Source organism: Bacillus rossius, chromosome 8 (assembly GCF_032445375.1).
Source record: "Bacillus rossius redtenbacheri isolate Brsri chromosome 8, Brsri_v3, whole genome shotgun sequence".
Classification (NCBI taxonomy): Eukaryota; Metazoa; Arthropoda; class Insecta; order Phasmatodea; family Bacillidae; genus Bacillus; species Bacillus rossius.
The window spans coordinates 52,824,420-52,846,137 of record NC_086336.1 but is presented as its reverse complement, the minus strand read 5'-3'; the positions used below and the strand labels follow the sequence as shown (position 1 = coordinate 52,846,137).

The 21,718-nt window shown below is 41.5% G+C and overlaps 1 protein-coding gene across 1 annotated transcript in view; it reads right to left on the bottom strand.

Moving 5' to 3' along the window:
• The window catches only part of LOC134534942 (protein groucho), a 166,103-nt gene that overhangs the window by 82,447 nt on the left and 61,938 nt on the right, over window positions 1-21,718 (bottom strand). The window contains exons 2-3 of the mRNA XM_063373681.1: window positions 5,620-5,717; window positions 82-145 (exon numbers count right to left, since the gene is read on the bottom strand). Coding sequence (XP_063229751.1) covers window positions 82-145; window positions 5,620-5,717 — 162 coding nt within the window. The remainder of the gene's footprint in view (window positions 1-81; window positions 146-5,619; window positions 5,718-21,718) is intronic.

The window sequence follows — 21,718 nt, the reverse complement described above, 5'->3', positions numbered from 1 at the left end:
AATGCACTTACTGCAGTGGTAGAAAGGATTCATAAAGTGATCTAAAGTTCTCGTAACAAGTAGTTAGCTGATATCACTCACCATAACGTAGTGCCTTTGCATCTCCGTCTTCTCGCTGGCCAGTTTCTCACACTCCAGTTTCAGCCTGTAACACAAGATCACAATTACTGTTAGGTAATATTTGCCCATTCTTTTCGTGTACAGGCCAAGTAAAATAGGAAATCAGAGGTAATATTTGCCCATTCTTTTTGTGTATAGGCTAAGTGAAAGAGGAAATCAGAGGTAATATTTGCCCATTATTTTTGTGTATACGTAGGCTAAGTGAAAGAGGAAATAAGTGGAGTATGCATAATATCTACGTTATATTTCGAAGCTGGAGATATGTGAACATCATAGACGTAACCTCAGGTGAATAAAACCGGGTAACTTTAAAACGTGGAACGTTTACAATCTACTCAAGTGGCTTTTTTTTTTACATGTTGCACACTTTTAGAGTAGCTTGAATTACAATTAAGTTACTGTAAAAGGTTGCCATGTCAAGCTTGATTCAAGCTAGTTTCACACCTAGTTTTGAAACATCCATGGCTCAGATTTGCATTCAGCAAGCTTGCAATTAGCTTGAATTAGGCCTGTCAACTTTAACTGCAATTACAACCTGAATTCAAAGCTAGATTTAAGCTCGTGCAAGCAAGTTTGTATTTAAAATAGTTACCTTGATTAAAGCTTGATTTACAATATGGGTAGCAAGTAGAAAGTATCTAAGTAAATATTTCGTTGACAATTAATAACAGACCCTTTGGTAATGACATAAAAAATAAGAATAGCGTCTTCTTCAATATAGCTCGATTTTTGTAGTGCATTACAGTAATGTAATTAGTTCAAGATACAAACAGAATTTTTGATAAAATGATCTATGATGATTTATACCCCAACCGTATTCAAACTTAAAATACTTTTAAATAATGATTTAAACCACCAGAATTTCTGTGCAAGCATTTCACCTGCAGTTTATTGCAAAAAATGAATGAATGGATAAATGTACATAGTTTATGACACCAACTTTACATAACACTTTACTGTACAAACCTAAAAAAAAAAAAAAAAAAAAAAAACAAAGCCAGAATTCTGGAAATCGTACAGATCATGATATAAAGCTAAATAGGTGACGCAAAATTTTTTTATGCGGTTTATAATCCACTTTAGTAGTGGCATATGTATTTTCTCCTGCAAATGAACACGCAGGAGATTAAAAAAAGGACGGCAGAATAAAATTACCAGAACCATCAGTAACGTCCAACAAGTTTCCTCGCTTCCAAATAAAAAAAATAATAATCCTCGCCTAGTGCCAGCCTATGGGATCGAACTATGATCGCAGCTACGTGGGGAAAGAAAAAAAAAGACGCGTTCCTTCCGACCGACGATAGGTGTGGCGTCGATAAATAAATTAATAGATAGCGTGACTTTAAAAAAAAAAATTACTACCAGCGACACGCAAGAGACTATGGCGAGCACGCAGAGCGAGTTGGCGCAGAGGTAGAACAGACCACCTGGACTAGTATTCGGAGGACCCAGGTTCGAAGCCTGGTTCAAGCGTTTTGTTGCAGTTACGTAATTAGCTCAAGATATAAACAGCATTTTCGATAAAATAATCCCCTTTTTTTTACCCCAACCGTATTCAAACTTAAAATACACTTAAATAATGATTTCAACCACCAGGATTTCTGTGCAAACAAATTCACCTACAGTTTATTGCGAACAATGAATGAATGTATGTACATATTTTATGACACCAACTTTACATAACCAACACTTTACTGTACAAACCTAACAAAACAAAGCCAGAATTCTGGAAATCGTACAGATCACGCTTTAAAGCTAAGTTTCTCTCGAAATTACTACAGTGTTAGAAATTGCAGTAAATTTAAGGGCCTTTCCAAATAATTAATTCACCTGAAATAAACAACGCCGTATTTCGAAACGTGGGTTCTGTTTTTCGTTGTAAACACTGTAAACACACATGTGGAAGACAACTAAGTTCTAGCAGAAGTCTTGTACATTTTTTAAATGTTTTTGATTGTACACAAAGATTATTCTTGTGGATTCGTTTTCGAAGAAAGTGAACTTAGTACCCCGTAAACCTACAAAAATGACGATAAATTTACGAAAATCCACGGGTAATTTGTAACCAGCGTTCAAAGTATATTTAAGACGAAAATTTTTAACAGTGTACACACGCGAATGCTGGGATGGTCCTACATCACAGAACAAGAGCAATTCCTTTGCCTGGATTCCTTGAATCATGTTGTTTGCGTCCGTGCGTCTTTAACTCGGTGGCCGCTAACGTAAACCCATATAAAAGCCACAACCAACATCACACAGTTTACAATCGGAGAGGGGAGGGGCGGAGATTCTGACACTCCCTCCCCCTCCTAAACATCGAATTTAACATTGCCACCACGATTATCGGTTGAAACTATAGAACATTCCACGCCACGTATTCAACGTTTAGGCTAGACTTTGTACGCCTTTCGGTAGTAGAAAAAAGGGCCTATGTTATTTGGACACTGGTTGATGATTAGCCATCTTCGAAATTTTAATGACTAGCCATGATAATGATACCCAGCCCTTGAACAAGGGGGAAAAATAATTCCCTTATAAAAAAAATCGGTCGCCTTGTAATTGAATCCAGTACTTAAGACTCACCAGTTAGAAGCTCTAACCACTTATTTATGTTATTGTTATGTTTACAGTATAAATCAAATTATAATTTTTAAGTTAACGGTATAAATTAATTACAAACCCAACCCCCAATAAAAACGCTTAAGTCTACTGCACTAGAAGAACACGTATCACATTAGAAAATTTAAGATAGCTAACGTTTTATAAAAATGTAAAAATTGAGCAGCTATTAAAATATAAATATATAGGTTATTTCGATTGTTTTACAACCCAGACAAATAATGTCCATAAAAGTTTTTCAGCAGACACTCGCCGTATCATGTCCCATGGCTCCAGACGGAGATTTGTATAAAGACCTGTTTTACGAGTGTTCAGACGCTCGAAGTGTGTAGTTAAGTACGTGTGCCAGTAACCACACCAGTGCCATTTGGCAAGCTCTTGGGGGAAAAAAAAAAACTTTAAACGAATGTTCAATATCCCCTCGTCTGATGCGAGGTCAAAAACTGGAACTTGCATAATGGTCACTCACTGAGCTAACATTTCGGACGTCTAACAATCACTGTAAGTGAAAACACTTCATAACATGTTGGGACTTGTCATGGCATGAATACTTTCTTAAATTTTTTTTAAGAAGAAGAAATAATCGATGATGTCATTTGAGAGACTTCACGGCTAAAAAAAAAAAAGAAAAGAAAAAAAAAGAAACAGTAGCCTAACAATATTTTTTGCCTTTTAGAAGCGTCCTATACGTAGAATACATTTTTTTTTGCGGGGAATTCTGACCTTTCACTTGCCCTTGTGGTGAAATATAACCGTTGCGTTATCTATACTTTCTGTCCCCTACAAATGCTTCTTATCGGCCCGCAAAATAAGTTGTTAATGTTTTGTAAACAAAATTATTTTTAGTCCTTGGCAAAGATTTTAGCTTATAATACTAATTTTTGCACATAATTACTACTAATTAGTGGCATGTAAGTGTTTGCTAATGTTTCTAAACATGTAATGTAACAGAACGGGGAATTTTCCATGCAAGTATGACAATTTTTATTTGCATTTGAATTTTTTACTAATAAACGCAGGAGAGAAATCATGTATTCATGGTATATTTCCCATGACAGTTGTAATAAGTTAATGATTTCCATTATCCGCTTAGAAACCTTACCAAAATGTTGTTTTTTAGGGTTTGTTTCGTAAGTTACGATCGTTAATTCAAGGATAACAAGTTCAACAGTCTATAATCAGCAAGAAAAGGCCAGGTTTATAAACTTCGCAAGAAATACAAGAGCGCGAAAACGAAAAAAAGCAACGAGCGCAAGAAAACCGCGAGCTATTATAACGCAAGCAACTCGCGAGACGTCACCAACACTACTTGAAAGTAGGTACACTAGAGTTCAAAAAAAAAATTCTTCCTAATGCTTATTTTACTAATACACCTTTATGATGAAAATAAGTGAAATAATAAATCGTTTTATTTCAAAAAAAAATTATCTGCGTTAACTGTATGAAAGTTTGGCAAGCGGAAACGTGACGCAATAAATAAAAAAAAAGTGAGCGGAGTCTTGACTGTACATTCTAGTGATGTGTAACATATAACCTATCGCATCAAAAACTATGTATTAACACAACACGCATTATAATGCAACACTTATAAAAAAACTATTGAATATATATTATACACTATTAATTCACAGTGTACCGTATGAATGGCAATGCGTCGCGCTGTTCAAGACTACTGTTAGCGGAACGAACGGTAAACAGCTGTGTGTTTTCTTTCTCTTTATCCCCTCCTGTCTCTCTCTCTCTTCCTCTCTTTTTTTCAAACGCCGTGGAAGTGTTTGCGCTCGCAGACACGCCGCAGCACAAGCGCCAACTGCCGGCCGCACCGAAAATTTCTCCCTACAAACTGTTCCTTCACTTCCGTCGCGTTCACGAGATTACTCCCACCAAATGCCGCAAATACGTTTTCTTCTCCCCAACCTAACTTAAAGCTATAAGTGTGCGGGAGAGTTCTGGGTAGGGAAGACTCTAAGCGCGTCTCAGACCGAAGCCTATGCACTAATCATGCAGGTTGTGAACCATGCAGGAGAGGTGGAATGCATCATGTGCTAGGATAGGGGATTGGCCAGCCATGGCAGCGTTTTAGCCATGACTAACTCCCCTCACTGACTAAAACTAGATAAGTTGGTCCCAGGTAAAACCTGCATAGACGCAGCAGGGAAAACCCTTATGGCTCATTTACGCGGGGTGCAAAGGTCATGCATGCACTATGCGTGCAGGTTGGTTACGGGGAAACAGAAGGATGGATCTGATGGGATGAAGAGTCGGACAGAGTAGAAAAGAGTCTACCATGCGGGGGGGTTGGGCACTTGGACATTTCCGTCCGCATTGGGTCGGGTGCAGCTGGTTGTTTTGGGTTGGCGACTTTCGTCGTTTCCCGCCAGGCTGCCAGCCAGCCGCCGCAAATACCGCGAGCCAAGACGTTACACATTATAAAAATATAATAAAATCGTGGCTTTCTACACACACAACGTGCAGGGCCGGCGCGTCCATATAGGCGAACTAGGCAACCGCCTAGGGCGCCAAGTAGCCGGGGGCGGCGCAGCACGACACATAACAGCTCATATCATATGTTTATATTGATATAAGTGATTATTTAAAGTCCACGGTGACCTGTTTACGATTTGTAATAAGTAAAAAAGTAAAAAAAAAAAAACACAAGCCTGCTTACATTTGATTGTTGACAAAATCTTAGGCTAACATGATGTATTTGGAGGCAGGGAAATTTTTTTTTTGGGGTGTCCGGCCCGGGGGGGGGGGGAGAGAGGGGGTTGGCATTAAGGTTTTTCGCCTAGGGCGCCAATTGACCTTGCACCGGCCCTGACAACGTGTGCACCTGCAAAAGTTAGTGAAGGAAGCGATGCAGGAATGCAGGGGACTCACGTGTGGTACTGCGCCTGCAGGAAGTTGAACTCCTCCTTGATCCTCTCGCAGGTCTCGGCCACCGTGAACTTGAGCTGACCTGGCTGCGGCGGCGGGCCCTGCAACAAGACAGCGAGCGCCCCGCTCAGTCCCGGCGAGACTACACTCCAGCCGCGCGCCGGGGAGTCAGTCGTCTTTGACCCCAGCCGATGAGAACGGGGCGAGAAAGCAGCCATGTTATAGAGTTAAGTTGATTGTTTTTTTTTTTTTCACAGGTATCATCTACATTTTGAAGTGAATTTCGGACTTCCAACAAGGTACACAGAGAAAAAGGTTTGTTTGAATCAAACAAATATTTGTTCATATATGGAGAAACAAATATTTACCTGGTGGAACAAACTATTTTGTTAGTTTAACCAAACTCGGTAAATAACAAAAATAAATTTGTTACACCTAACCAAAATATACGTTTGAGTTGACAAAATCATTTTGTTGGGTCAACAGAATCTTTCCTTCTACAAAATATTTGTTTGAATTAGCAAAATATGTTTATTTCGCCATATATAAACAAATATTATGTTGAGGCAAACAAACCTTTCTCTCAGTGACGACTGAGTCAGTCGTCTTTGATCCCAGCCGATGAGAACGGGGCGAGAAAGCAGCCATGTTATAGAGTTAAGTTGAATTTTTTTTTTGTTTTCACAGGTATCATCTACATTTCGAGTGAATTCCGGACAGGAATCGTTGCCTATTGATATGGGGCAGGCATTTTTTCGCGAATAAATCTGAACGCCTACTAGACTTCCAACGAGGTATACGCGCACCATCAGCGGTTTTTTCCTTGAGAGAGAAGCAGTTGCCTCGTTTGGCTGAGCCACCCAGGACGCGTTTGGTTCCGCAATGAATTACTGTGATTGGTGTTTTTTAAAAATCGTCATGTATGTACCTGAAATAAAACTCACCCGATGACGAAACACAGACGATGCTACACAGTGTTTTAACTTTCGGCTAGTCTCGGAATCTTTTCGCGAAATATGCATGGCCCTAACCGATTGATAATTTGCAACGTTGGCACTGTCTGTGTTTCGTGGTGGGCTGTTTTTTTTCCTTCCCCTAGATACATGTCTACTGTTAACACACCAATCACAGCCATCCAGTGCGGAAGCATTAGCGTCCTCAATGGCCCAGCCAAATAGGGCAATGGCTACTCTTGCAGAGGGCCGCCAATTACAAGGGAACAATCTCTAGCACAGGCATACCTGACTGCAGTCTAATGAGCTACCAGATATTTTCGCGAAAAATACACGGCCCCACTGATTAGTATGCCGGTATCGCCTTTGTTCCTGTGTCAAATGACACCAAGCAGGCAGACCCTCAAGAGTAAGTGCCTCCATCATTACGTAATTTGGAGACAGCCAGCTGGAGCACAAAGTTTTTTATTTTATAATCTGTCACGTTTTTTTAAAAAATAATTTGTCGTAACGTCGTGTCGCAGTGAGGTCACTTGAGACGGAAAAAAACACTAAAAGAAATGATGCAGCGAGGGACTATCCAACCATTTGCCTGGCATAATTTCGAAGAACAGAATACCTTTATTCGAAATAGCCGGTCAAGGATTTTAATCCAGCACCTCGCTCTGTAAGATAAAATTATTGTTTTTAAGGTTAATTCCGATCTTCACGGAGGAGAACGAGAAACTGGTAAACAAAATTTGGGATTCAACAGATTTTTAGGTATTAAAAACGTTTTATCATTTACTACTAAAATTTTAACTTCATAATTGAATGGCACATGTTCGAAAGAAATGCCTTAAATGGATAGTGGTTGTCTCAAGCACGTATTTTCCCCTGGTGAAACAATCATTTTTAAGAATAACTACAACTACGATAAAACTGTCAACATTCACTCTTCCACAATCTCGGCAAATCCACCAATGAGTTTTTCTTTTCTGCACGATAAAAAACCCAACATTGCAATAATAAACACAAATAAATGTTATTACCTAAAAAAAAAAGAGTAAAATATGGCGTCATCAGTGCCGTAGCAAGGATTTTACGATGGGGAATATTCCATCCACAACGATAATGCTACTACCACCTCGCCCCATCTTAAGATTTCATTTGTGACTCTTGTATTAAGAAATTTAAAACAGATTTCCTCTGTAGACTAGCATACTATTTATTTTAAAGTTATTTCTCAAAATGTTATTTATATTATCACATATTTATACTACATGGTTAGCATTTTCGGAATTGGTTATTTTCAGTAATAAATCAAAATCTGGCAATCGCACGACGAGAAAAAGCATTTAAAATACCGGAAAGTCGCTGCTTTTATAGGGTATGAATGTCAACTGACAAGACAGTAAAACTCTGCGCTCGTTATCACAAACGAGAAACTTCGAGAGTGTGTTAAAACAGGATACATTGTAATATAATATTACGAAGCGCGTCCCACTCTTAAGATAGCAGTGTGGAAGTAATTGGACGAGTACTCTCTAAAACATACGTCGACTGCCGTAAGCGCTGCCCTTGTTTTTGAGTGCGCTGTTGCCAAATATCATACGTATTTGAAGCGGAAGTTACGTGATGAAATTTATTTATTTATCAAGTGTACATTACAATTTTTACATGAATTCGTATGAATTGATTTGTGTTAAAAAAAAAATGGAGATTTATTACATATTCCTACGCGCGGTAGTATAAAACATTATAAATTACTCTACTGATGAATTAATGCTTCTCGTGAACTCATAATTCCAAAGAAGCGCATCTCTTTAACTTCTTCGTAGCGTGTTGGAGATCTGGCAACAGCGCGCGGCATTTACCCGTGTACTGCAGTCTTACACGTGAGATGGTCTGGTGTTTGAAACAGGCGTGGCGTGCTATATAGGACCAGCCATTGCTACGATCGACCGCCGCGTGGGCCCTTGAAAGGGGTTTCGGGGGAGGGGGGCCTTTTACCATCCTTATTTACACACACACACACACACACACACACGGGTGCGGGGGAGGTCGAAGCTATGGCGTGCTGTACCTTCAAACGTATAAGAGTAAAGCAACAACTATATGGTCAGATATTATTGGAGACCGGAAAAATTCGCGAATTCATTTCGCGATAGGCTGAAATACAAATCGTTATACCTCAGTCCTGCCTCTACTATTGGCTCACAACTCACCTGGATGACTCTGGGCCAATGAGAAACACCAAACCAAAGCTTTATCGAATCACAGGCTGCTACGTTGGGACGTCTCACAAGACAGCAGCCAATGAGTTGGTGACATTTGACCGAGTGTGCGTAGAACTATAAAGTTCATCCTAGAGGTCATTGAACCCGCAAATTTTTCCGGTCCCTAGATATTGTGTATCTTTTTAGTATTTTCATAATTGTGCATGGAAGGGGAGTAAGGGGGGGGGGGTTTCTAGACGCCACAGACACCATGACGTCTTCCACTTTCTAATCCCGAAGGAAGGCGCCGTGGAAGGGGAGAAGAGGAAGAAAGAGGGTGGAGTGCCGGCGACAGGGAAGGGAGCAGGGGGAAGGCAGGGGGGGGGACTAATTAAGGCTCGTTAATTGGAGGGAACGTCGGGAGGACGAGAGCGTCGCGCGCAGTGATCGACACGAGGCCTAACACAAACAGTACACTCGCTCTCTCAACGTGGCCCGGGGGGTCGCGGGTTCGGTACCAGCACCCCGGCGGCATCAGGGGTCGCTAGGGGCCTCACCCCCGCCTACCCGAACACACACGCGGCGTGCAGAGCTTCGGGAAAAAAAAAAAAAAAAAAACACACTCGAGATATCAGAGTGCGATCGGATGACGGAATTCGTTTCTTTAAACTATAATTTTTAAAAGCGCGAAAATGGCAAAAAAAAAACGCATGTTTTCAGAATAATATTTAGGTTCAAATGACTTGCATTGCACAATCATCTCCATTTCTCCGCGATACACCGCTATAGTTACCACTCCCCCGCACGTGAAGTCCAGAGCTCAGCGCTGGAAGCACTGATCATCCCACCTCACCAACACAGATATGCTCCCGAGTAGGAGGGCCCTCAAGCGGCGAGACGGAGGGGCGACAACAGGAGGACGGATCATCGACAGAATCAGCGGCAGCGTGGTGGGAGGTCCAGACACTGAACAACCGCTACCGCGACAGCTCGGGAACAAGTGGAAAGGCCTCGTGTTGAACATCTTACAATTTTAAGAGCCAACGTTTAAAGACATAAACAAAATATTGTACGTAATTTTATAAAAATAAACCTGTTTTTTTTCCAGTGTTTACTATCAGTATGCTAGTGCATGATGACTGGGGGCAGGCATTTTTCGCGAATAAATCTGAACGCCTACTAGACTGCAACAAGGTATACGCGCACCAGCGGTTTCTTCCTTGTGATTGGCGGCCGTCTGCGAGAGAAGTAGTTTTCTTATTTGGCTGAGCCACTCAGGAAGCATTCGGTTCCGCAATGTATTACTGCGATTGGTGTTTTTAACAATCGTCATGTACCTGAAATAAACTCACCCAAGCACGAAACACAGACGATGCTACAGTGTTTTAACTTTCAGCTAGTCTCGGAATATTTTCGCGAAATATGCATGGCCCTAATGATGACTTAGGAACTTGATGTAAGTTTTTGGACATACGCCATTGTTAAGAACGTTTTCTGTTGAAGAAAAACTAATAAATAAAATAAATAAAAATACACAAGAAAGACAAAAAACACACAAAATTAAGCAAACAATTGCTGTTGTCAACAAGAATATAAACACCACAAAATATTCCGAAACAGAAATATGGTCAACAAACAAAGAAAAGAGTACATAAGTGAACAAAAAAACACACAAATGATGACAACACAAAAATATTGAAACCAAAATAATTCAGCACAACAGTTGAAACGAGACAAAAACACGAAAACGTTCTTAGCAATGGCGTATGTCCAAAAACTTACATCAAGTCATGCACTCCCATTGCACAAATCTTTTAAAGATAACATGACTTAGGAAATCTACTGTTTTCGTTTGTGCCGGCGTCGTCGTGTTGTTCAGAATATCTGTTTAGTTTCATCGCTGGACTCGCCTATGCGTCGCTGGGTTATCCAGATGATCTATTTGTATCATCGTTATCTGTTTTTTTTTTCTGTTCCTGTTACAACTGGTTTGTCGTTTTCATCCTACCGTGTTCGTCTGCGCTGCGTAATTTTTTTTTTTTTTAATATCTTGCGCGGAATTATCTCTGCTGACTATTGATTGAACATCTGACATTCGCTGATTTTGGCTTCTTTTTTTGTGTGTCCATTTCAGTGAAAACCAGCAGCAATGGCATACATCCATAAAAATGTTTTAATTCGAAAAATAAATATTTATAATAAAATAAATTTTACAGATTTTCAAAATGGCAGAACCTAAAATGGCAGATGTGGCGACATCCAAGATGGCCACTGAGGTCCCGATAATAGTCAACGACACGCCTAAACATGGCCTAAAGATTCAAGCCATCAAGCTTTAGTCCCATAAGGAATATATTGTCCCCGAAGTCTCCAAATCATACTACTTACCGGTTTTAGTCTACTATCCATCAGAAAAAATGGGGCGTGGCTGTGTCATGGACACGGCCGTGTGTAGTACGTGAATACGTGTACGTAACAGGTAATATTTTCTATACAAAATATAAAATAAGCTATTTTTTATTTTAACACCCTACATATTCACTGTAAATATTTTACACTAATGTTTTATATATGGAATCGATAGAGTTTGACGTAACTGACGATTGAAACTCAAACGAACGTCGTAGCTTCTCCCAGTCAAAAGTTATGCTAAAAAAATGGAAATCTCGATACGCAGCAAAATGACCTCAAAATGGCGGCGCTTCCCCCTCCAACGCGCGCGATGGCTTCACAGTCCTCACTTGGCGTAACGAATTCTTTGATCATTTAGCTATCCAGTGGTGTAATACAATTTTGGATGGAGACTATAGATATGTAGCTGCAACACCAAACTGTATCCCCCGATTTTGTTATCATTCGATTTTTGAATTGCCTCCCACTATGGGAGCAATTTTAAAGACGTATTCACGTCAAAAAAAATCCATTGCGGGGTTGCGAGTGTGGAGGTTAACCTCCCGACAGAGCGCGAGACACACAACTATTCATCTTCATCGATCGTGCGCTGGATGCCGGAAATGTATGACCCGTTAAAAACTTTTCAGGCGCGTTTTTTTTTTTTAGAAGAAGGGGGAGAAGGTTTTGTTCTCTCCTTACATCTTCAGATAATCTTCCAAGCATTTCTAAACTTTATTGAAAAAATAAATTTCAAAAGTAGGCTATCCATCCGTCCACGGGTGTTTCGAAACGGCGATTCTTTCTAATCGTGTCGAAATACTCACCTTATTCATACTTTACTTCCATCCTGAAGAAAAAAAATAATTTCTGTATTTAATGATAAACGATTAATTGTCTGTACGATTTACTTTTTCTTTCATTTTTGAAAATCATAAAACTACATAACACATTGGCAAGTTTTGTTATAAAGTCGTTTATAACGTAAAATTCGTGGGGGAGGGGGGGGGGGGGGGTTAACTATACACCACCTATATAATACGATTGTTTGAAACAATTATCAGATACTCGTCAGATTCAACATTTTCTATACGATACTATAAAGCAAGACGAAACTCGAACACAACCTCTAATAGCCGCGATATTGACAAAAAGTTAAACACAGTTCATTCAATCAAACTGGACTTAGCTTTATAGAGTCTGATGGAAAGTAAAGTTTAGTGATAAATCCGCGGGCCTCGAGTTTTCACAAGTTTACAAGCTTCTCGGGAAATTCCTCAAATGTCGCAAAACCGCTCACAAGTCTTTAAAAACACAAACAGTGCTTAAATATAATACAGCGAAAGAATGAAGAACCTGAGCGATGGATTGTAATAATGTTATCCAAGGCGACACGCTACAAATCCCAGATGTATTCAGAAAATAACTTATGCTTTCACTTATATATTAAGTAATTTTTGTTCCTTCAAAACTTTGAGTAAATAACAGCATGCTTGTAATTTTCATGCAAATCTTGCAAACGAGTAACTAACTAGCTATTGCCGAACCAAAGGGCGCGAATCCAACAAAAATTATCAAAAATAAAAATAAATTAATAAAAATAATTTCTCAAGCACACCTGGGCAACCATTTGCTAAAAAAAATGTATAAAATGTCCCTAAAGAATGCAAAAGAGCTACTACATCGCCAATGGCACCTACACGCTGTCATTGGGCGGTACTAAGTTCTGTCATCAGCCGCCTTATAAACCGGAGTACTTTCTCAGCTCAGTGCATTTACTTTAATTTACAAAAGACTTTGTCCGTGGAGGTAATTGAACCGCAAAATTTCCAGTCTTTTAAAATATTAACACCAATATTAGCTGCACTTATGTTATGCATCTTGGCTGCAAGGGTAAACAAGTGTTGAGTCAATTTCTACCCTGTACTCCTATTGCCTATAGGAATAGGACTTAATTATATTAAAACCCAATGGTGTCCCGTAAACAATGTTAACTGCTGGCTTACAATACTCGAGGCCACATAAGCATGCTATTCTTGTTAGCAGACCGTCGACTCAATCCCATTTTGGCCATTTTGTGACTTTAACTTTTTTTTCATCTAGCATCCTAGAATTGACTCAATAAGTAATGGCTAGGGGCAGGCACTTTTCGCGAAAAAATCTGAACGCGTATTAGAATGCAACAAGGCATACCCACACCAGTGGTTTCTTCCTTGTGATTGGCGGCCGTCTGCGAAAGAGTCACTGCATTATTTGACCGAGTCACTCAGGACGCGTTTGCTTCCGCACCGAATTACTGTGATTGGTGCAGTAACAATCGACATGTAGCTGGAAGAAACTCGACCAATCATGAAACACAGACGATGCTACAGTGTTTTAACTTTCAGTAAGTCTCGAAATCTTTTCGCGAAATATGCATGGCCCTAGTAATGGCCAAATGGCGGCCCGCCTAAATAAACTTACAATAATATATGTTACGGGAAATGCTATAAGAAGAAGTAAACCTAGGTTTACCCAGGTTATCTTAGCATTATCCAAGTTTGTTGGGTAAAGTTCGAATAATAATCGAAATAAATTTGAATTCGGTGTTTACACGTGTACACCTCGGTTTATCCAACGCTGACTGGGTTATGTTAAAAACAATTAATTGATAACTTTAGTTTCATTGATACCTTAACCTAGGAACCTACCCAAAACTTACCCAGTCTACGTGGGGTAGGCCACGGGTAATCGCCAGATTCCACTTTATTTTTTTTTTATTATTCGGACTTTACAACCTTGGATAATGCTAAGTTAACCCGGGTAACCCTAGATTTACTTCTTCTAGCATTACCCGTAGCTTCCTATCAGGTAAGCTGTCGTGAAGCAGCAGTCTTCGTTTGCACACGTAGAATATGCTGTTAGAAGAGAGCATTATAAATAGGTAGGACCATGCATATTTTGCGAAAAGATTCCTAAACTAGCTGAAAGTTAAAACACTGTAGCATCGTCTGTGTTTCGTGATTGGGTGTGTTTATTACATGACGATTGTTAAAACACCAATCACAGTAATTCATTGCGGAACCAAATGCGTCCTGAGTGGCTCAGCCAAATAAGGCAACTACTTCTCTCGCAGACGGCCGCCAATCACAAGGAAGAAACCGCTGGTGCGCGTATACCTTGTTGCAGTCTAGTAGGCGTTCAGCTTTATTCGCGAAAAAAGGCCTGCCCCTATAAAAATAGTCTACATGTTCTCACAGATATATATTGAATATATTATTTTTATTCTTGATATGTAGAGACCGGAAAAATTCGCGATTTCAATGACCTGTAGGATAGACTCCATGATATTCTATGCATGCGGGAAAATGACATCTGCTCATTGGCTACTGACTCGTGATACCTGTTGACTGGGACGCTAGTGATTCGATACTTCTTTTGATAAAGGTTTTTCATTGGCCGAGTATCATTCAGATAAACTGTTGCCCAATCACTGATGCGGTAAACAGGCAAACGTTTTTGGATTCTAGCCTATCGCGAAAGGAATACGCGAATTTTTCCGGTCTCTATTGATATGTTTTTTATGGTAATTTTTCTTCGATTAAAAGTTTTTTTTTTGTAAATGTTTAAATTTTTTTTAGAGAATTAATTTTTGTTTCTTCATCACATGCCGCACTGGTTATTCAGAAAATTTCCTGAAAGAAATGATAAATATTCATGCATACGTGTCTGGCCCTCGGAAAGAGTACAGATGCGAGTGTGCAACTAGCGCCAACTAGAGGACGTCACTCGAGCGTCGAAAAGCAGTGTTCGCCCGTGACGTCATAGTCCCCCCGGTGAAAGGGGAGCGATTAGAGAGAGAGAGAGAGAGAGAGAGAGAGAGAGAGAGAGAGAGGGTGGTGTGAGGCATGGGGGAATGGGCGGGGGGACACGAGAACGCATGCTTCCTGGTCGATGATCTCAGCGCCACTGGCGCCCCTGGTGGCGAGGCGAGGCGACGCGACCGCGCCGTCGCGCCACCTGTTCGCAGGGCCACACCGCCTGCGCCGTCAGCAGCCAGCACGGCGAATACTTTGCGCGTTTCGCACCGACGACGACACAACTTTCTGCACCTATCACTAGAGACCGGAAAAATTCGCGGATTCATTTCGCGATAGGCTAGAATTCAAATAGTTATACCTCAGTGCTGCCTCTGCCATTGGCTCACAACTCACCTGGATGACTCTGGGCCAATGAGAAAAACTCAACTAAAGCAGCATCAAATCACAGACTGCTACGTTGGGACGTCTCACAAGACAGCAGCCAATGAGTGGGTGACATTTGACCGAGTGTACGTAGAACTATGGAGTTCATGCTAGAGGTAATTGAACCCGCGAATTTTTCCAGTCCCTACCTATCACTAGAGACCTGCAAAATTCGCGGTTTCGATGGCCTTCAGGATAGACTGCACATACCACTGTGCACTCGGGCAAATAACGCAAGTTCATTGGCTGCCGACTTGTACATCGTCTCAGATGGTTGTCTGTGATTCGACCCTTCTTTGGTTGAGGGTTTATAACTGGTTAAGATTCGTTCAGATGAACAGTAAGCCAATAGCAAAATTATCTAAGAGGTAGCCTATATGTGTTTGAATTCTAGCCTATCACCGAATGAATCCACGAATTTTGCAGGTCTCTACCTATCACCGATCAGCATTTTCCATGTACAACTCCCGAGTGTCTACGTTCTTCAAACGGTTCTTGGAATTAGGAGAATTGATTCAAAACTTTTATTTTTACACTGAATGTCATAGAGAAACATCAACGACTTGCAAATAAAGCTTAATGCACAGACTCACAGAAAACAGAAGTTAGATGCACAGACAGCGAAGAGAATTCCGCGGAAGGTCTGATTGTTTAAAAACACCAATCACAGTAATTTATTGCGGAACCAAATGCGTCCTGAGTGGCTCGGTCAAACAAGGCGACGACTTCCTTCGCAGACGGTCGCCAATCACAAGGAAGAAACCGCTGGTGCGGGTATACCTTGTTGCAGTCTAGTAGTCGTTCACGTTTTTTTTACTAAAAATACCTCCCCCTAGTCATAATTAGAGACCCGGAGAATTCGTGGGTTCAATGACCTCCAGGATAGACTCCAATATCCTCTACACACTCGGTCAAATGCCAACTGTTCATTGGCTGCTGAATTGTGAGTCGTCTCGACTGGGTGGCCTGTGATTCGACACTTCTATGAGTGAGGGTCTCTAATTGTCCCTCAGTCCTCCAGATTAACAGTGAAAAAATGACAGAAGCAGGACTAAGGTATAATTATTTGAATTTTAGCATAATACGAAATGAACCCGCGAATTTTCCGGGTCTCTTGTCATAATATATGTGCACCGAACCGGGTGGCGCGTGGTTCGGTACCCAATATAAACTTTGAGGTCTCTCCGCATTGCGCTTCTTGAGCGAAACGTGTGACGTAAAACCTCAGCTTCTAGCTTGGGCCCGGTTTTCACCCGACAGAGATTTGACATAGCTGAGGTACTAAATTGAATGTTTTCATTAGGCCTATATGTAATTTACGTTTAATTGCTAACTTAAGCATCGATGTTCTCTGCTTATTGAGTTAAAATATTTTAACCGCCGATCTTCTTGGTTATAGATCAGCATAAATATGTAAAAAAAAAAAAAAAAAATTAAAAAAAAAAACATGAACATTGAATTTATTTTCAAGGAGAAAATACGTCGAGAAATTTACTGTCATACCATAACTTCATACGTGCAGCTATTTCGAAGTGAGTTTTTTTTCCTGTACTTTCTTGGAGGACATGTCTCGATAAGCCACTTTATGTAGATAAAATTGAAGTTAATTAAAACTTTAACACGATAAAAATCATGTCTCCTTATTACCACCTTGGTAAAACAAACCTTAGTTAATAAAATTGATAACTCCATAATGTTTTAAGTTGCACCGGCCAAGACGTGAATTTCAAGGGCCTTGTAATTTCCCAACATAGTGCACGGACACTAGAAGCTCTATCTCTATCATTCCTAACTCGAGATAGATGTGGAAAAATCACCGGCTCATCACTCTGAGAACTATATTTTTTTATGAAGTCTATCCTTGACTGAAGGGAAAGAAAACAGTTTAGTGACAAACAAAAAAAAATTGTTGATTATTAAAAAAAATATGTGTCCACAAAACTCTTTATTAGATGAAAAAATGTCGTGGACTTCAATAAAAAGTTTTTTTCGTCACCAAGAATCTTACACCACGCTAACACTTTTATAATATTTTATTTTGGTCACTAAACGGAATTTTTTTTTCAGTACCTATACTCGAAACGTCTGAAGGCAAATTTCGTGCCCATATCGGATGTCCTATTTTACTGTACAGCCTTACGCGACCGACGGGCGCGAAGCGAAGTAGCTTACGCGACGCGACCGCAGAATATCGCGTTAAGAACCCGAGCGACAGACAAAAATAAACGATTATATATTATTAGGACCATGCATATTTCGCTAAAATATTCAGAAACTAGCTGAGAGTTAAAACACTGTAGCATCGTCTGTGTTTCGTGATCGGGTGAGTTTCTTTCAGGTACATATGACGATTTTTACAAACATCGATCACAGTAATTCATTGCGGAACCAAATGCGTCCTGAGTGGCTCAGCCAAATAAGGCAACTACTTCTCTCGCAGACGGCCGCCAATCACGAAGAAGAAACCGCTGGTGCGCGTATACCTTGTTGCAGTCTAGTAGGCGTTCAGATTTATACGCTAAAAATGCCTGCCCCTAAATATTAGGTATATTATATATATGTAGGGACCGGAAAAATTCGCGGGTTCAATGACCTGTAGGATGAACTCTATGGTTCTACGTACACTCGGTCAAATGCCATCCACTCATTGGCTGCTGTCTTGTGAAACGTCCCAACGTATCAGCCTGTGATTCGATAAAGCTTCGGTTGGGTGTTTCTCATTGGCCCAGAGTCATCCAGGTGAGTTGTGAACCAATAACAGAGGCAGCACTGAGGTATAACGATTTGTGTTTTAGCCTATCGCGAAATGAATTCGCGAATTTTTCCGGTCTCTATATATATATTAACATAAAATATCTTTAATTATATATATAAGTTCAGGCTAGTTAAAATTTACCACGCAGTTGGAAAAACCCCTTGTGTGTATAGCGTCCGCCAAATTTTCCCGCGGTGACGTGTCACTGATGAACGTGAATTTTTTTTTTGGGGGGGGGGGGGGGAGATTTTTTTTTTTCAAGACGGCGTCGCGCCGCTGCGATCACAGCATTAGGCGGTGCCTAACTGTAACCCGAGGAGGCAGAAGCTGCCGACTTCATGCCGGGAGGCTTGGAGAGGTTGAAGGAGAGGAAATTCTAAAACAGACCCACGCCCGAGGTGTTAACTCGGACCCGCGCGACCCCCAGGGGTCACAAGTCAGACCCGCAATGACCCCATAGCCTCGCACGAGGCTGGCGCGCGGCAAGAAGTGATTTGTCGCCGGGTGCTGGACGACGCGCTGGCGACGGAGCTTTGTCCCCGCGCTTCTCTCCTCCGGCGGCGCTGAGCGAGACTCCGCGCTGTCCACATCTCGCACATCTTCTCTCGTCGGGCGAGCGTCCAACTCTACTGTCCTTCCGTGACGGTTATACCTTTGAATATATATATACTGTATAGAAGTCGCGAGTGGATAGGATTAAAGGTGGGTTTATGATTGAAAATTAAGAATTAAGACTTAAGACATAGTCGGATACTTACCATATGACTCTATGTAAACTAGTGGAATGGTTTATGATTGTCGTGTGTGAATTTTGACGGGTCGTGTGCGAACCATATGATGACTTAAGACTTAACAGAAATGGTTATATTTTATATTTTTCGTTAAGACTTAAGGGAAGCGACCAATGACAACAAACCGGAACCTTTTAACCGGAAGTTTATGTATTTTTATTGGACTGAGCAAGGCAGTATTTTGGGTTAGAATTCGTATATTTGTCATTTGTAATCATCATCCATTTCGCAAAATAGATATTCCATTTGTCAATAACCTATTTCAAACCTGCTTCTCCGTTTCGAACAATGGCCGACCATGTGTTTTGTGCTGTGATTGGTTAGAATTAACGACTTCTATGTCAATCATAAACTGGAAAATGAAGTTTTGACTTAATCGTGTGCTTGAAGTTAAGTTATAATTCTTAAGGAAATCAATCGTAAACCCAGCTTTACTCTACGTTTTTCAGGAGCGTATGATGAGCAGCTTGGGAACTTCACCGCTGCAGTGCGCTGCCGTAACGCCCTGTATCGTCTTAGGTTGTTATTTACCCGTTAGAGCGCAGCACTGTCGCCTGCATGTCAATCCCCCGCACCCCCCGCCCAACATTCACTGCAGCTCAAGGTCGTTCAACGGGAGTTTGTGCGTCACAAAACTGTAGGGATGAGAGGTGGGGTAGAGGGTGGGTGGATGACAACGCATATTTGAGGGAGGGTGGGGAAGGGGTGTTTGAAGAGTTTCGACACTTGTCCGCTAGGGACCACCGCAAGTCGATGCCCTAGAGATGGTGGCGATTGCGGCGGTGAATTAACCAACTACCTCAAAACCGTATTAGAAATTTTAACCTGGGCTGGCGACTTCTATACAGTATATATATTCAAAGGTTCTACTCAGGTTCCACAGAGGGGGCTGGCTCCGTAGGTGGTCTGGGGGGTTCACGGCGGAGCTGGGGGGGGGGGGGGGGGGGCGGGTCGGTGGGGCCGAAGTTGGGATGGGTCTCCTCAACCTCTCGACCTAGCCGTGCGCTCTCCAGTAACATGCCGCGATTGGAGATGGCGAATCTATTTCCCGGTTCTCGGAACCCATGTTGGGCACTGGCAACAGTGTCAGGCATGTAAAAGATCCATCTTCCTCCTAACCAGGACTACACCCTAACGGGATCAGCTGCCTGGGGGAGTATTGATGTATTCATGAGGTGCGAACCTAAATTACGTGTCCTTCTCGCTACTCGCTTGCCGGCGCTGTGTCTCGCATGGTCGCTGAAGACTCAATAATTAAACTGTTAATAAAATTATAGTTAAAAAAAATTAAAAACCAGATTTAATCCTTGAATGAACTAAAAATTAAAAAAATAATAACATTTAAGTTTTTTGATCAACAGCCAAATAATGCACCACAAATCTGAATAACTAAAAACGTGGGGTACTTGATATCATTTGTCTTAAATTTTCCTTCAGTAAAAACTAGGGGCAGGCATTTCTTCGCGAATAAATCTGAACGCCTACTAGACTGCAACAAGGTATACGTGCGCCAGCGGTTTCTTCCTTGTGATCGGCGCCCGTTTTCGAGAGAAGTTGTTGCCATATTTGGCTGAGCCACTCAGGACGCATTCGGTTCCGCAATGAATTACTGTAATTGGTGAAACTTACCCAATCACGAAACACATACGATGCTACAGTGTTTTAACTTTCAGCTAGTCTCGGAATCTTTTCACGAAAAAGGCATGGCCCTAGTAATAACAATATGATTTGTAATCGATTTTCTAACACTAATGTGTGTGTTAATCTATATAGCAACTTGCTAAAACTTTTGTTTTAAATAGGTACCATCGTAATGAATACTTTTATTTCTTCGGTATTACCGTTAAAACAATGTAGGCGTTCGACGATCCGGTAAAATCGCCGATCCGGCACGGCCGCGGACCTTCCACACCGCGGGTTGCGGGGAACGACGAGTCGCCAGGAATGCAGGGGGCGGTCTCGACCGGCGACCAACCTTGTTGTCTTGACGTCGCGTCGCGGAGACGAAGACGGCTAAAGAGAGCGAGAGAGACGGGCAACAAGAGCGCGCGAGGCCCACAAATCAATATGGAGTGGAGAGACAACAGACGGGCGAGACAGCGCGGGGCTGCGGCGGAGACACACCCGCACCGTCGCGCCGCGGCCGGCTCCACGCTCGCTGCCCACGCTGCACACACCTTCTGGCAACCCTTCCTCCTCTTCTTCTTACCATAAGTAGAGCCACGGAATTTTCGCGCATTCATCTAGACGCAAGCTAGAATGCAAACCTCCACACTGTCGCACTGTGTTCATGATTGGACCGCAGTTATCTGGACACGCCCCTTTACGACCGTGAGCCAACGATGTCCAGCTAGGAGAGAAGTGAACGAATCAGGTAGTGCCAAATAACAAGGATAAAAATGTTCTCGCTAAGAAATCAACCAATGGGAAAGTAAACACGGGTCGAGCACACCTATAATTTTGAATTCTATCCTGAGGTTAGAGGAATCCGCGAAATTTCCGGGACTCTAACCATAAGTATAAGTAGGGGCAGGCACTTCTCGCGAAAAGATCCCCAGACTAGCTGAAAGATAAAACACTGTAGAATCGTCCGTGTTTCGTGAAAGGGCGAGTTTATTTCAGGTACACGACGAATGTTAAAACACCGATCACAGTAATAACCAAATGCGTCCTGAGTGGCTCAGCCAAATAAGGCAACTACTTCTCTCGCAGACGGCCGCCAATCACAAGGAAGAAACCGCTGGTGCGCGCGTATGCCTTGTTGCAGTCTAGTAGGCATTCAGATTTATTC